Source organism: Hippopotamus amphibius, chromosome 6 (assembly GCF_030028045.1).
Source record: "Hippopotamus amphibius kiboko isolate mHipAmp2 chromosome 6, mHipAmp2.hap2, whole genome shotgun sequence".
Lineage (NCBI taxonomy): Eukaryota > Metazoa > Chordata > Mammalia > Artiodactyla > Hippopotamidae > Hippopotamus > Hippopotamus amphibius.
In genome coordinates, this window is record NC_080191.1 from 27058212 (window position 1) to 27071116 (window position 12905).

The 12905-nt window shown below is 43.0% G+C and overlaps 1 protein-coding gene across 1 annotated transcript in view; it reads left to right on the forward strand.

Moving 5' to 3' along the window:
• Window positions 1-12905, forward strand: part of SLC35F1 (solute carrier family 35 member F1) — a 381987-nt gene that overhangs the window by 326580 nt on the left and 42502 nt on the right. The window contains exon 4 of the mRNA XM_057739875.1: window positions 9515-9674. Coding sequence (XP_057595858.1) covers window positions 9515-9674 — 160 coding nt within the window. The remainder of the gene's footprint in view (window positions 1-9514; window positions 9675-12905) is intronic.

Here is a 12905-nt window from a genome sequence, read left to right on the forward strand (position 1 = left end):
CCTAAATGCCCATCCACAAATGAATGGATACAGAAGATGTGGCATATATACACAATGGAACATTACTCAGCTATAAAAAGGGATGAGATGGAGCTATATGTAATGAGATGGATAGAACTACAATCTGTCATACAGAGTGAAGTAAGTCAGAAAGAGAAGGACAAATATTGTATGCTAACTCACATATACGGAATCTAAAAATGGTACTGATGAACTCAGTGACAAGAACAAGGACACAGATGCAGAGAATGGACTGAAGAACTCGAGGTATGGGAGGGGGCGGGGAGTGAAGGGGAAACTGAGACGAAGCGAGAGAGTAGCACAGACATATATATACTACCAACTGTAAAATAGATAGTCAGTGGGAAGTTGTTGTATAACAAAGGGAGTCCAACTCGAGGATGGAAGATGCCTTAGAGGATTGGGGCGGGGAGGGTGGGGGGGACTCGAGGCGGGGGGAGTCAAGGAAGGGAGGGAATACGGGGATATGTGTATAAAAACAGATGATTGAACTTGGTGTACCCCCAAAAAAATAATTAAAAAAAGAGAGAACAAAAAATAAATAAATAAATAAAACATGAAAAAAAAAAAGAAAGAGAGGGAAGGAGTGACCCTTAGATGCCCGACATGCAGGATTCAGACTGGAGCACCTAAGTTACTAGTGGTCCCATTCACCGAGGGAAAAATCAGGTGAGGAAGCACAATTGGGGACATGGATGAGTCACGCTGAACTGTAGGCATTTTTGGTACCTCCACACCAGATCAGCAGGGGGTTGCATGGCTCTCGAGTGTAGAGCTGGATCCAGATTGGAGATGCAGATCTGGGAGTCAGCACTATAGAGATGGCTTTTCAAGCTAGAACAGTAGGTGAAATCTTCCAGGATAAATGTGGAGAGTTGAGAAGAGCAACTGTGACAAAGTCCTGAGAGCACAGCATTTTTTTTTTTTTTTTAATTATTATTTTTTTTGGGGGGTACACCAGGTTCAATCAACTGTTTTTATACACATATCCCCATATTCCCTCCCTTCCTTGACGCCCCCCCCTCGAGTCCCCACCACCCTCCCCATCCCAGTCCTCTAAGGCATCTTCCATCCTCGAGTTGGACTCCCTTTGTTATACAACAACTTCCCACTGACTATCTATTTTACAGTTGGTAGTATATATATGTCTGTGCTACTCTCTCGCTTCTTCTCAGTTTCCCCTTCACCCCCCGCCCCCTCCCATACCTCGAGTTCTCCAGTCCATTCTCTGCATCTGCGTCCTTGTTCTTGTCACTGAGTTCATCAGTACCATTTTTAGATTCCGTATATGTGAGTTAGCATACAATATTTGTCCTTCTCTTTCTGACTTACTTCACTATGTATGACAGATTGTAGTTCTATCCACCTCATTACATGAGAGCACAGCATTTGAGAGATGAGAGTAGACCTAGGGGCCCACAGACCGGGAACCCATAAAGGAGTCTGTGAAGGAGATGTGAGAGGTGCAATGCAGGGCAAAGGCAGGCCTGGCAGGTAAGAGCCAACAGGAGGAGAGCATGTCAGATGCTGCGCTGAATAAGGGAAGGACTGGAGCGTCTCTGCTTGGTTCAGAAACAGGGGATGTGTTTTTGAGCCATTTTGATGGTGTTTGGGGAATAGAGCCCAGATTTCACTGAGTTGAGGGGTGAATGGATTTTGAAGAGTTGGAGACCATGACTGACGGCAACTCTTCCCAAGTAGTTTGGCAGGAAAGGAAGTAAGCGTTGGATGGGAGCCAAAGGGTGCATATGTCGAGTGTGGAAATGGGAGCGCTAAGGACGGAACCTCAAACACACCAACTATGAGGGACAGAAAGAAAAAAATGAGTCCACAAAAAGACAGAAGGTAGTGCCCGAGAAGTAGGAAGAAAAAGAGACAAACAGGAGAGAAGGGAATTCAAGGACACAATGGTTAATAACGTCAGATGCTGCAGAAAGCTTTGCAGTGTGGCTGCGCAATGTAGCTTTGGTCATCATGGGAGTTGTCAGTATTGATGCAGCTTGAGGAATGAATGGGGCCAAGATATCAGAAACAGACTGTAGATTAATTTTTCAGGAAGCCTGGCTGTGAAGAGGGAAAGATAAATAGCTACAGAGCAATTGGGCATTGAGGGTGAGATCGGGGCGTGTCTATACCGTGAAGGAAAACAGCCAGCAGAGAGGGAGGGATGAAGACCCAGGAGGGACCCACGGTGAGTGCTGGAGCAAGGTCCCTCGGGGAGCAGGCAGGGAAGGTCCCAGAGAACAGAGGGCAGAATCTCCTTCAGCACCAGGCACGTCCTTAAGGGAAGACACTGGCTGTGAACTGGAGGAAAGACATGTATGTTTGTTGACAACTGTCCACTTGACCCTAGATGTAGAGTGTCTGGGTCATGCCCAGCACCTGTAGCAATGCTGAGCATGCAGTAGGCACTCAATAAATATCTGCTGACTGAAGGAATGAATGACAAGTATAAGGTGATGAAAATCTGATTTTTGCCTCTTTTAAATAAAACCTGGAATGGTTGAATTAGACCTAGAGATAGACCCCAAAAGGTACAAGATGTTTTCCTCCAGCCTTTGAAACTGTTTCTCCCTGCTGTTTTAATGCTGGGAGGAATCACAAGTGATGCAAAATTAATGTAAAATTAATATTTAATCAGAAAACATTCATTTCCTTCAATATGTGCTTTGAAATGTGTACTTTCTTTAATGTTATTTTTAATGTTCTTGTGTTCATGAATTCCATAAATAAGAAATACAAGTTCATAGTGCTTGGATGACTTAAGGCAAGCATTTCTCTGACAGTATTCCAGACAGCTACACAGTATCAGAGACCCATCAGTAAAAAGAAGCCATGCTAATTCTCACACACTTTTCTTATACGTTTCACCTTCTTTCATATGAAAAATACAGACAACTAGTAATTATTTTTTCAATATTCAGAGTCTGCCTCTCTCCCAGAGTGCTCTCAGTGTAAAAGAGAGCAAACAAAGCTGCTAGATTGAGTTGAGGCTGACCTAACCTAGATAACTGGATCCTATATACTTTCTACTGCACCCGGACCTTGACTGCTTAAGCTTACTTTGTGTGAGGAGAATGGCAGGCGTAAGACCACATCCTGGCTCTGATTCTACTATGGGGCCTCAAGTAAGTTCCCAGTTATCTTTAGCACTCTGTTTTCTCATCTGTAAAATGGGGGGGAAAACCTGGCATTGCACCTGGTTTATGGTAGACACTCAGTAAATGTTAATTCCTTGCTTTCTACTTTTGGAATCGAATTTGCTGACAATCAGAGCTTGTTTTTAAACCGGATTAAAGCCCCACTGATGCTCACCCAGTAGGATTCTGTCCTCTGCTCTCACCTAAGGCATTTCCCTGCAGCAGAGCTAGAGAGTGTGCGTCTTCCTAATTATCTGCATCTTCCGGTGGTCACCTAGATTTCTAGGTTCTTGTCCCAGATTTTTAGTGCGTGGTAGTGCCTTTTTTTCTTTCTTTTTGTTTTGAAGAGTTAAAGCCAAAAAAGTAACAACTAAGAACTACTGATGAACTAGCACAAGGGAACATATAAAATTCACACATTTAAATCCCTATCTATAGAAACAAGAAAGATAGTTTGGTGAAAATCTTTTTCTAAATTCTGAAAATAGGACTTTTCCTGGAAAATGGCTGTCATATAGTCATCATGATGACACAGTTTGTTAGTTCACGTCTCCTGGGCAACATGATGGAAACAAGGCTTCATCCAGTATGAACGTTTCAAGGCAGTAAAACCTAAACATTAAGTCCTAAGGTGTGGGGCTGATGGGGGTCGAGGTGTTATGGATACAGTAATCCTGAGAAGAGAAAAATCTGGAGGAGTGGAGGGAGTCAGGGTGTCTACCAGAAAGGTCTGTTCCAGATGAAAGGTACTGCTCCCTAGAATTATACTCCTGGGTGGGTGTTCACACGCCTCTGGGATGGCTGTGGCCACTGAATTAAATGGTTCTTGATTGCGTGTGAATGTGCATTTCCCAACTTATATTCCACTCTCTTCAGCTGGACTGTCAGCCAAAAGAGGACTTTTGTTGTGTCTGTGTTACTGAAGTTTGTCTTTTTTAAGATCCTTCCCTGTTAACTATTCAGTTTTGCTCACCGGAGATGAATTTATAATATATATCACTTTTAGAAACACAGGAGAATTGCCAGTTAGAAGCAGAGCAAGGGAGAGAGGGAAATGTTCTCTTTCCTGGAATCACCTACCAGTTGCCTCAGGTTTAGCCTCTGACAGCGGGGCCGCGAGAGGGGAGCGGAGCGGAGCAGAGCCCTGTGAACAGCCGGAGGGGAGCGTTAATGAGGACCCGAAGGCTGGCGCAGGGGTCTCTTTGGGGCAGCGAGAATTAGAAAGAGGGATGAGGTCACCTCCTCATTATGCTCTCCCGGAATGGGAGCAGTTGGGTAGCAAGTTTTGTCTTTTGTTGTACTTTTTTTTTTTTTTTAAACAAACCATCCGCTATCCTAGAGAAAGACTGATCTGACTCTTGTAGATTTTTTACAGTCTCATAAGAGGTGGTGTTTTATATATTTTGAAAGTAGTGTATGCTCAAGAGAGGAAATTTGGAAACCACAGAGAATTTGAGGAATGGGGCTGTAAAGACTCGGTGATCCCGTTCAAAGATAACCATTATTAACATTTTATTCTTACAGAGTTCTGATTTTCTCCTTCCAGAGATTTTTATGCCGAATATTATATGTAGATTCTCAATCAAGAAATGAACTTTTACATGAAGATAGATGTCACTCTAACCAAGTTATGGTAGGGAAGGAACGTCGAGGGGCTTTTCCATTCTCTCCATGATACCACCCAGGCCAGGGGAGACATCCATTCCCTTCCAACACTGGCAGAGTAGAAGAAAACTCTTCTCTCTCCATTCCTTCTTGCCCAACCCAAAGGGGAAGTAGCTAATTCAGCATCCAGTAGGGGACTTTACCACTCAGTGGGGTTGTTATGCCTTAAAAGTAAACAAAAAGGAGGAAACAAGCTGTGTTCAGAGTCTTTCATTTCTGCCTGCTTTATGAATTGCTAAGGACTGTTCCTTGCTGGAAGGACCCCTGAGACAGGGTCCAAGGCTTGAGGACCATTTACCCCAGTATATCTGCCTAAGATAAGGCTAAGTTAAAATGGGAGTGGGAGATAGGAGGCAACAGTGCTTCTGTAATCCAAGTCGAAAGTTAATACAACAGAGATCTGATCTCCATGTTGTTGAGTTTCTCAGGTAAGCTATGTGAAATTGTCAATATTGAAATTGTCATTTTTGATCTACAAAAATGGCCGTTCCAAATGGATCAAGCTATTTTCTGCCAGATGAAATCCAGAGGAGAGGAGATGTAACCATGAGCGTCCAACGTTAAAGAAGAAAACAGTACATGTTGCAATTTAGACCCAAAAGAAGCCTCTAAATATAGACATTTTATCTGAGTGAAGACATAATGCTATTCTCAGCTTTTCTGAAGCTATTTAAGGGTCATAATTTGAAGATAAAGGACAAGCCGTGCTGAGCTTTTAAGTCTATAGGAACAAAATGGGAATACCATGGAGTTTTCCTGAAATACCTATTTTTAATTTGCAAAGCAATTCTCTCATCTTAGTTCATATTTGCCCGCTAATAGTGAACACATAAATAGCCACTAGCTTCCTAGAAAAAAATGGCAACATGCATCAAGAGTGTTTTCAGATGTATACTCTTTCACTCTGTAATTTCAGGCCAGGACTCTATCCTAGGGAAATATTTAAAACTACCAAGTTCAGATCATAATCCTGGCATTTTCATGATGACTTCAGAGAATTTGCCCCGGTCGTTGAGCATAGTATGTCTCAGTACCTCCATCAATCAAATCAGATAACGTAGGGTCGCAGACCTCACTGGCAGGTATCACTTGAGGATGACTGACATAAAAGAGTAAAAGTAGCTTATGTCTTTAGGGGGAAATGATGCTAGGTAAACCTAAGAGGTAATGAACTTTTCTTTTGGAAGTTCTTCGTGTTCTTTGAGCTTTTTCAGGGTATAAGATGATTATGAACTAATATTCATTTGTTTATTTTTGGTATTGATATTTTATAATTTCCTTTTGTATATAGAGATGTATGCAAAGAAAAGTAAATCTATTGAACAGGTTAATGACAGACTCAGAAGGTTTTTTGGTTCTTTTTCTGCTTTAACAGCCCCAGTAGTGGGCCTCTATTACAGTGCTACTCTCTTTTATTAATCTACCAACCACGTGGCTAAGGAGTTAAGCTACCAGAAAACTATTGGAAAGTTATTTTGTCAGTATGTTTTATGCTGTATGACCACAGGGGAAAATCTGGAACCCAAAATCGCTAAAAATTAGTAGCCTGTTTAATCACAGCAACTCCCAAATGTTTTTTTTTTTTCTTTTGTCTCTAGTTACAGATATCGTGGTGAGACATCCACCTGTAGCAATTCCTGTTACTGACCTGCATTAAAACATGGTTCAAAAAAATCAGGACAGGGCTGCCACTGACACCAACAGTTTGAGTGACCGGGGAGCACATCACTTCACCTCTTGAAGCTTCTGAATCTTCAGGTTTTAAATAAAGAGCTCTGTGATTCTCAACTGGGGAGATACTGCCCCTGAGGGGCACTTGTAAATGTGTAGGAGCGTTTATTTTTAGTGGTCAGGGCCCAGCAATGCTAAATGCCCTGCAGAGAGCATGGGGCAGTCCTGCAAAATGAAGAATTGTCCCACCCCAAATGCCAGAAGCAGCCTGGATTACCTCTAATGTCGCTTCTGACAGTCAGTGATACCAAGTGCCCGTCCATTCTTTAATACACCCATGGTCACCCATTATTGATTCCCTGCTGTATGCTGGGCGCCACGCTTCCCAGCTGTAGTGTCCCAGAAACTCTGACTTTAGTGTATCCTTCTTTCCCCTTCTCTTCTTTCTAAAAGTCTACCCATAGGACCAACTGACACTCACAAATAAGGATTTTTCAGCTCAACCCATTAAGAGAACAGATCCCAGGACTCAAAAGTGCTTTGGGGTTTCTGATGACACTGAGAACCAGAAAAGCTCACTTGAGCCCTCCTCACAGATTGGGTGCTGGCCTGGTTTGCCTTCAGTAATTCAGGCGTGGAAGCCTTCAGCTTCACTGACTGAGGGCTTCCAGCCAGATGATGAAATCCCAATTGTGGAGCATGTAGCTAAATATTCTAACTGTTGATTCAATCATTTCTAATTTTTAAAGCAAAACACCAACTGTTTTATGCCCAATGGAGAGTTTTCACTGGCAAACTCAAATTTCCTAATATACTTAAATGGCATTTGAGGCCAGTTGTAAAACCTGCTTTTACAGAGCATTTTACCACCCTAAGTAGGATCATTAACTTGCTAATTAACTGTGCAGTGAGTGACTGTGTGCTGTAGCGCAATCCTACCAGCCGTCACCGCCGCACTCAGCCCCTCCTGGAGTGCTGTGACCTGTGGGCTCCGCCGCCAGCCCATCATGGTGTTAGGGTTGCGGTGTTACTCACCATTACCATTTCCGGGTAACCTTGGGGACGCTTACTCTTCTGATTGCTTGCTCCGTTGTGCAAAGGAGAAGACCGGGGCATGGAGAAGCACGAGGGTCTGTCCAGGTCACCAGCAGCTTTGGGGTAGTGAGGATCCTAAATGCTGTTTAAGGTACCAGAGAGCCATTCTGATAGTCAGGATGCTTTACAAACATGCAAACATTTTTCAGCCTTTAATGAATGTTGGCAACTCTATTTTGCTGTTGCTGATTATTGAAAATCCTTATATGTATTTGTTCAGTAACTATTATTGGATACTTCTCATAAGCCCAGCAGGACTCTGGGTGCTGGGAATATAGTCCTGCTCTCATGGACCTCCAGACAAGTGGGGAAATCAGACATTTTGCCGATAATTCCATATTAATTAAGAATTATTATACTTGACACTATAAAGGAGAGGTATAGGATGCAAGGAGATCATCAAATAGAACCTGACCTAGCCTAGGGTCCCTAGAGGCTTTCTTGAGGAGGTGCGTGCCTGAAGAAGGAGGCAGGACTTCAAGAATTAGATGGAGCATCCCAGAAGGAGGGGGATGCACGGAGACCCTGAGGCAGGAAGGAAGGGTTTTCTCCAGGTAGGATAAGATGCTAGTTCAGTCTAGGAGGCAGAGTGGCGTGAGTAGATTTAAGAAGTGTCTAGAAGGTGAACTGGCAGGATTCAGTGATCCACAGGAGGCTGACAGCAAAAGTGAAGAGGTGTTAGGAATCTGGCTACTGAGTGGTAGGGCCACGTGTTTAGGATTCTAGCAGAGGAGCTGTACTGGGCAGTGGGACCAGATCACCACTTTCTCATTTGGCACATGGAGTCTGGAGTCCTGGGGGCTACCCGTGTGTCTGGTGGAGACTCTGCCTCGCATGGAGTATCCAGAAGTCTGCATCTTTCCCCGGGTGTAGTAGAAACAACCAGTTCTGTGGAGTCCAGAGCACATGTTTGGAAGCAGGGTTTAGACTGGTGTTGAGGCCCCCATAATTTATAAAATGCTTCCATATGTGTTATCTTTGAGCTTCACAATGATCTTTAGAGAAAGTCAGTAGGAATTATTATCTTCATTATACTAACAGGAAATTGAGGCTTCCCGAGTTTGTGGTCTGCCCAAGGTCACACTGCTGTAAGTAAGGATCTAGTACTGAAAATCAGATCTTCTGGCTCCTGACACAGGGGTCTTCTCGTTTCATCATATTATCTCACTATATGACCGGGGCAAGCTCTCCACCATCTCTTGGGGCTTCCGTGTCAGATGGAATCTCGCTACTTGTGCAAACTATATAAGAAATGAAATCAAAGATTTTTTTAATCCTCTGTTCATTTTTACTCTCTCCTTTTTTTAAAACTCTTTTTTATACAGTATTTAAAAAGTATTTGTAAACTTTTGAAACTAATATTTCTATTTATATTTGAAGGAGTTTTTTTTCCTATAAAAAGTGAAATTTCAAAGACAGATTAAAGTAACTTTTATTGGTAGTGGGGAGAAAGTTCTGGGAGAAATTAAGTTCAACTTTTGCCTAGATTCTAGTAATTTATAAACCATTATAAGACCTCTACCCCTCACCTCCCATTCCTAGATCTGCTCCCAGAGCGCTGGGACCACACCACCTAAAGTGGCTCAGGCTGTTCTCCCCACATCTGAGTGTCCCAGCGGAGTCGGCCAGGGTGCTGAGGAAGACGGAGGCTGAGCTGCCCTGACGCCACAGGGGCAGAAGAATCTTCACCACCAGGCTGTCTTATTGATTCACCTTCCTCCTTTTCGTCACAGCTTGGGGATGTTTAAGAAAAGTTCATGTGCATTTGTTTCAGAGTCTGTTTTAAGTGCGTCCGTTCTGGGTGTCAGGTTCAGGGGCAATGTCCTTTCTCCAGAGCAAAGTTATTTTTCTGACAGTTTCCGTTACGTGGAAAGCTTTCCTCTGAGCTCCCTACTGTCGTTTATCTCCCTCCCTCCCCGTAGCTCCTGGACTGCTTTGTGATCCCGGTGGTGATTTTGCTCTCCTGGTTCTTCCTGCTGATCCGGTACAAGGCTGTGCATTTCATTGGCATCGTCGTCTGCATCCTGGGCATGGGCTGCATGGCGGGCGCGGACGTGCTCGTGGGGAGGCATCAGGGAGCAGGTGAGTCTCCGTGTTCACCAGGTTACTTGCCTCTGGGGGCAAGACCAAGGCAAGACGTGGAATGTTCATGTTCGTGGCAGAAACAAGGAACCTGGGCTTCCTAGTGCCGGTGTCTTCCTTGTGTTTGTTCCCCCACACCTAGAATAGTGGCACATAGGAGGTGCTTCATACATGGTTCTTGAGTGGACAAAGGGAGCAAAATACAGCTTTCATGTCCATCCTGCAGGAGTTCAGAAATACTCAGACTCTGTTTAAAGCTGAGAGTCAGGACTCGCTTAGAGGATGTGTTGGCAGTTAAAGCTGCCTGCCCCAGACCAGCTGGTTGGAGACGGTGTCAGTGGGTCAAGCCATTCCTGAGCCACTGGGACCTTCCCCACACCCCACCCGCCAACGCTTTCTCTCCCAAGTCAGAGAGAGACTGAGCTTGTGAACTACTGGGTGAAGGTAGGCATACAGGCCTAAGGGTGGCTATTTAAACGTTGGAGACTAGATTAGGAATTCTTGATATTCTTATGAGAGAGAGCTGAGTTCCGTCTCCTCATGCATGTTTCTCACTGGTTTATTTGGGGGGAGGTTTCAGATAGCAGTCACGGGTAATTACCTCGTAGACCTACGCGGTAAAGCTTCAAGGTTTCCTCATCAGATTGCTGTGAATCTTCTGGAATTAAAATATTGTAATTCTTCGAAATGTACCAAAAATCCTGGAGCTACAGAAGGTTTCAGGGGACAGGGAAAAATGACGTTCTCTGTTAACATCAGGAACAGGATAGAAGGGACTCACTCCTCTGTAGTCTTGGAATTGCCTTTCCTTCTAGGGAATTGGAGGTAAAAAGTTAAAATTGGGGCACTTCTCTTTGAGACTAGGTCTTAGGAAATACCTGAAATGAACGTTATTTATGTTTTCAAGTCGCACCGTAGAACTTTATGGCTGAAAGGGACCTTGCTCGGCTCCTTTGTATTTGACACACAAAAATGCCAAGACACGGGCAAGCCGACTGAGCTGCCCGAGGTCACAGAGCTGAGACGAGAACCCAAGGCTCTGACATCTTGGCAGGCTTCCTTCCCTCTCCCATGTTGCTCAGAGCTGAAGACACAACACAGAGCAAAAGAGAGACAGCCTCTGCCCTCTGCAGAGGCTGCCTACACAGCATTATCTGTCCCCACCTCAACAGGTGGCCTAAAAATTCATGCACCAACTTTTCCCAAATTCTGTTCTATGAAATAGTGCTTCCATGGGATATTGATAGATATTCCATGAAAAAGCTAGTTTTTGCTCTATACCCATCACAATCCCAATATAGATCATCTCTTTGGACCAATCACACAGTATTTTTGTCTGAAACAACATGCCCAGTTGTTATAAAGTCACAATTTCACTACACTTTCTCAGCTTTTCTTAAACTGCGTAAATATAGACTAAGCAGCACGCGCTCGTATTTATGAAGATTTTGCTTTGCTGAACCCTAGCCATTCACCCTGGCCATCGTTTTGTTATCCGTAGTCAAGAAAGACAATTGTCATTATAAATCTAAACATTTGTGCCCAAAATGTTAAACTAATTTGAATTGATTTCACTAGGTTGTATTCACTAGTCCTGCAAAAAAATGTTTTCTTGATTTCAAGGGGAAGTGTTAGGAAAGGGGTACTCGTGCTATTTAAGAAAACAAAAAGTAAGTCCATTTGGGAGTCTTTCAAAAGTGGCCATTTTTAAAAACGACGCAGGGCAGCTGAAACAGGCTGGGGCGGTGTTATATCTGTCCGTGTGAATCTGTTGAAGGCCCGCAGCATCATTCCTGGTGTAACATATGAAGTGCCGGTGTTAACAGGATTAAATTTTATCATTGTGGAGTACCTTCCATGTTCAGGTAATGGTGCCTGAGTCCTTGGCCTAATGTCTGACAGCAGCCCAAAATTAGGATCCAAGGGCTACATTTCACAAAATAATGATTGGGTGTGCTTTACATCTACAGAAATATTAAATTAGGCAGCAGTTTAAGCTATCTTATAAAATGTTCTGAAAAAAGAAAATAACACTGGTTTTGAGGACGATGTAATCCTTGTGTGCATCTCTATCAAAAATATTCCATTTGTTACCACCCTTGCTGTAGAGTTGGTCTAATTGCATTAATTAGCCAGGGACGGAACGTCTCTAAAATCCTTTAGGCGCTCACCAGAACTTTAATCGGGCGTCCAACGCGATATAAATTGTCATCATTGTATCAAGAGCTTTTCACAGGAAAAGATGACTGACTTAGTCCTTTTTCTATTGCTTAGTCCACGGTTCTCTTTAGCTTAGGATTTTGAAAATTCTGTCCTTAAGCACTTTTGATATTGGCTGTGGAGACTCTGCCTTGGAGCCTGTGGGATGGTCTACAAAGTGGGACAGACATTAAAAACACTTACATTCTAAGTCTGTTTTTGTCTCAGAAGCAGCTGAGCAGCCACTACAGGTGCTCCCATGCCTTTGAGCTCAGCTGAAAGGAGATGTCTTTTTCCAAGTTTGTCAGTGAAGGTCCTGAGAATAGGATAGAGGTTGGAGGGTGTAAAAATAACTTAGTAAGGCCACAGAGATTTCTCCATGACATTTCTACTTTCCTTGGAAAACTTATAGATAAAAAAGGGAAGGTTAGAAAATGATAGGATTGAGATAACACTCAATTAAAATAGATCTTTTTCATAAAATGTATTTCTTGCTCTTCAATATATCTACTTTCTACCACAGTATGTTTATTGCATCTTATAGTTCACTTATCAAAGATGTTAGCTAACCACAATGACATTGTTCTTTACTCCCAGACATAATTTTATATTTACTGTAAAAGAGAGAAAACATTTTCAAGGACTTAGATAATTAAACATAATTTTTAAAAGTCACAGTTTTATTGGTGCCAGGCACGTTCCTGTGCATCTCATTTAATCCTACTCATTATGCAAAGAAAGTATTTTTATTCTCATTTTTACAGCTGAAGAAATCAAGGCTCAGAGAAGATGAGAAACATGCCAGAGCACACCAGTACTAAATGGTGTGGCCTAGATGTGAAATCTTTCTGCTACACCACTTAATACTTATTTTTCCATAATTGTAACTCTTGTAAGAAATGTACCATTGTTCAATTGTAGTGAATTAGGAGGAATAACTGTCCCAGATGGCCCAGGATGGAAGGGTTTCCCCAGAAGCGGGACTTTCTATGCTAAAACCAAGAGAGTCCCAGGAAAAGGCGCATTTAAAAC